The sequence below is a fragment of the Nelumbo nucifera genome, chromosome 1, assembly GCF_055504915.1.
Source record: "Nelumbo nucifera cultivar China Antique chromosome 1, China Antique-T2T, whole genome shotgun sequence".
NCBI classification, from domain to species: domain Eukaryota; kingdom Viridiplantae; phylum Streptophyta; class Magnoliopsida; order Proteales; family Nelumbonaceae; genus Nelumbo; species Nelumbo nucifera.
Window position 1 is genome coordinate 120,818,767 of NC_142649.1, and position 4,290 is coordinate 120,823,056.

General features: G+C 39.8%; 1 protein-coding gene across 1 annotated transcript; it reads left to right on the forward strand.

Annotated features, from left to right (window-relative positions):
• Nucleotides 1–312: 312 nt before the first annotated feature.
• On the forward strand, nt 313–2,303 carry LOC104590530 (UDP-glycosyltransferase 84B2-like). Its single transcript, XM_010249241.3, has one exon. The coding sequence runs from the start codon at nt 557–559 to the stop codon at nt 2,078–2,080; it is 1,524 nt and encodes a 507-aa protein (XP_010247543.1). The 5' UTR covers nt 313–556; the 3' UTR covers nt 2,081–2,303.
• Nucleotides 2,304–4,290: the final 1,987 nt, after the last annotated feature.

Sequence of the window (4,290 nt, forward strand, 5' to 3'; positions counted from 1 at the left end):
ACTACAGCACTTCTACAGCCAGCTGTAATTCGGTTATTTATCTTTTATAAATCTCCACTTGTATATTAAATAAAGATAGTTGTTGTTTTTCTCCTTAAACGAAATATGATATTTTAGCTTCAAAAACTTATCTGTAAATTTTAAACACGCCACTGTTTTAATTAAACACACGTGACATTTTATTTTTTTGAGAAAATTGCAGTGGATGTATCCATACTTCTGTTTGGGAGCATGACCCATACCTACTGGAGTAGGTAAATGCCAGCTCGAAATTGATGCTGATTCACAGACGGGTACGGATGCATACCACAAATCGAATGTTGCTCAGTTGGTACCTTAGCTGGGTAATACGGATATGCGCGCGGAATCTAATCCCGCTATTACCACTACCTTGTAGAATTGTTATTGTGTTACGTTAAATAAAAGAAACAAAAAATCTCCACTATTCAATTATCTTCTGTCCCTTTTGTATATAATGAACTGAGGTCCCGGAGATTTCTGTTCCTTCATCTCGTCTTCCTGTTTCTCAGCTCTTCGCGTAACAAAACCAAAAACCATGGCCACCGAGGAGGCAGCAGCGGGGGTTCATGTGCTCATGGTCGCTTTTTCCTCTCAAGGACACATCAACCCGATGCTCAGGTTAGGGAAACGTCTTGCTTCTAAAGGTCTTCACGTCACACTCGCCAGCACTGAGATTGCACGCCACCGTATGCTCAAAGCCATCGCCAATAATTCTACCACCGCCAGCAGTAATAGCAACAACGTTGAAGCCACTGACGGTACCACCACAATCCGACTCGAGTTTTTCTCCGATGGGTTTAGCCTCGACTACGACCGTGGGAAAGATGTCGACCACTACATGGATTGCCTTGCAAAGTTCGGCCCTGAAAATCTCTCCAACCTCATTGACAATCTTTCCAGCACAAATGGTCAGAAATTTTCCTGTGTCATTAACAATCCTTTTGTACCTTGGGTTGCCGACGTCGCGGCTCGTCACAATATCCCCTGTGCCATGTTCTGGATTCAGCCTATCTCCCTTTACGCCATTTATTACCGTTTCTACAACGAAATGAATCCCTTCCCCACGTTAACCAACCCAGACATGAGTGTACGCTTACCTGGACTTCCATCTTTGCAAACAGAAGACTTGCCGTCGTTCGTTCTACCATCAAATCCTTTTGGTAGCTTCCCCAAGATGTTCCGCGAGCTGTTCCGGAATTTGAAGAAGGTGAAGTGGGTTCTGGGTAATTCCTTCTACGAGCTAGAGAAGGATGTGATCGAATCCATGGAGCTCTACCCGATTAGACCAATTGGCCCATTAGTACCGTCGGCCTTGCTGGGTGAAGGTGACGGAGAACAACGCGACATCGGCTTTGAGATGTGGGCAGCTGAAGAATTGTGCATCGAGTGGCTGGACAAGAAGCCGCCTTCCTCGGTTGTATACGTCTCGTTCGGCAGCATCGTGGTGCTATCGGCGAAGCAGATGGAGAACATCGCGATGGCTCTAAAGAAGAGCAACCGTCCGTTCCTATGGGTGGTGAAGCAGCCAGAGCACGCGGTCTCTGATGGCACTGGACAGTTACCACCTGGGTTCTTAGAAGAGACAGAAGGGAGAGGGCTGGTGGTGTCATGGAGCCCTCAGACGAGAGTGCTGGCTCACCCAGCTGTCGCCTGCTTTATAAGTCACTGTGGATGGAATTCGATGTTAGAAACGGTGGTGGCTGGGGTGCCGGTGATCGCTCTCCCACAGTGGACGGACCAGCCGACCAATGCCAAGCTCATGGTGGACGTCTTTCAAATGGGTTTGAGGCTGAGACCGGACCAAGATGGAGTCGTTAGTAAGGAAGAAGTAGAGATGTGTATAGAGGAAATTACCAGTGGACCCAGGTCAGAGGAATTGAAGAAGAAGGCCGCACAATGGAAGGAAGAGGCTAGGAAGGCGGTGGCGCAGGGTGGATCGTCAGATCGGAACATACAACTTTTTGTCGATGAGATAGTAGGGAAGTACAGTACCTCCTCGCCCACTCAAGGTGATATAAAAACAGAGGAGGATGTGATGCAGTGTGTGGAAGAAAAATAAAATCATATGACCTGTTAGTGGATTTATAATTAGCTTAGTTTTTCATTAAAACCAATATTACCTCCCTTTTGCAGATTAGCAGTTAAAAGGAGACACGTTTTTCATTTAACTAAATGTTAAATGTAGCATTAGTTTTGCATTTAATGTTTAAATAATTAATTGTTGTTCATGTTATATATAGTCTCAATTCTTAAGTCAAAGACATGAAGTTTTTTTCTCAAAAGGTTTTTTATCAAAGTTGAAAGAGTCTATCTCTTGGATGAATGAATCCCCTCTTCTTAGGTGAATGAGTTTCCAATCCTTAAGTCGTATCTGATCCCATTCAGCTTCCATATCTTCATATACTTATGCACCACTTCTGCTGAGTCGAAGTGATTTGATGTTCAAACTTGTTGCTTTCTTCAAACCTTTTATTAGTGCCTTCCGATCCATTCAGCTTGGGCTGCAGATGTGGCATGAATTCTTCGACTTTCTGCAAAAATAACTATATATAGGTCCTTAGATAATAATATTATGAATCCAATTGCAGCTCTCTGTAATTGACACGTAAACTCCGTACAAAGCAGATATTGTCTTTTCGGGAGTTTGCCTTAGTGTTGGCTTTGGAGGGGGCTTATAAGAATTATAATAATGAAAGACAGCTTTTTCAATTAGCCGGGATGGGTAAAGGGGAGATTGGCCGACCAGAAGTTTTGCAATGTACGGTTGTTGTGTATTCTTAAGAAGGGATTTTAATTTAAATTGAACCCAATTCGACACAAACTGGTAGAGCTACTAGTTTAGTACTATAGCATATGGGTTTTATTCCTACTTGTGCTATGAGCCAAATTGCTAAAAGAATAAATTTTGTCAAGATTTTTGCTTTGAATTACTAAAAATGCAAAATTGGTCGTGTTGTTTTAAGAATACCAATTTAGTGGGACTTTAGCTCGACCCAGTTGACTGAAGATGATGAATATTCCAGTTCCCTTCATTGAATATTCAATTTCAAGCAGCCTAATTTGAAATTTCAGTTTCTAGCTAGTTAATTTGATGTCGTGTTGGTTTGAATCAAGCATACCGTATATGTCTCCACTCTCCGGTGGTAAAACAAACTGGATTTCCTGCCCACACTCTACACCTATACTGAATTACAGCCACAAATGGCCATCTTATATTGTAAGATGTAAACTTTTAAAAACCAATCCAGAACCAAAACTATTCTAACCACCGGTTTCGAGATTGAAATAAAAATGGCCAATAAACATAAAATGGGTAAACGGTTTGACCGCTTTAATAATGGATTGCTGATCAAATTAATGGTTTTCGGTCAAGAACCGAGTTAAGGACAGAATGAAACCGATTGAATCATTCACTGATAAAGATGTATGACTGCAGTGAATAGAGTGCTGGTAGAGAATGTGAATAGAAAATCTGAGTTGGTGGTAAAAATCGGAAAAAGAGACAAACTGTTAATGTCTTTCTACTTTTTATGAAACAAAACAACCTGTAGGGCTGTCAATATGGATTCATTCACAAGGTCGAAACCCATCCGGCATCTCATACCATTAAGAACCGAGACTGATATATAAGATAACAATATAATATATATATATATAGAAATTAATTTTATATATGTATAATTAATAAATTCAATATTTTATATTATATGAGTCAATCATATAAAGTTAAAATGTAATTAATTATTAGATAATATTCGAATTAATTTGAAATTTGAATAATTGAATCGGGTTTGGATGCATTTGGGTCCAATCCAAATCGGTCGACCCGATTATATCCCTTTCAAAGTATCGGGTAGACGGGTACGTAATGAAAGTCGACTTGATTTATGACCCACAAAGACACTATCGACACTATCGAAGTAGAGATTACGTTTTGAAATTTGAATATGCATAGACATTGACATAATGATTGATAGCGTATATTAATAATAATTTAGGGTTTTTTATTGTTCAATGTCAAATTCAAAACAGGATGCGGTCTATAGCGAGGTTATTAATAGACTAGAAGGGGGATTGTAATTTCATATTTTTGAGTTGGATTACAGTCTATTTATAACCTCAGGTTGAAATGTTCCAAAATAATATTTTCTTTAAAAGTGGCTTTTACATAATCCAAGGTTAAATCAATATACAAAAAATTTATGGAGAAGTATGGACAGGCTCAATGCAGATTTTTTGTTTCCACTGCAGAGTTATAAATATTTAAAA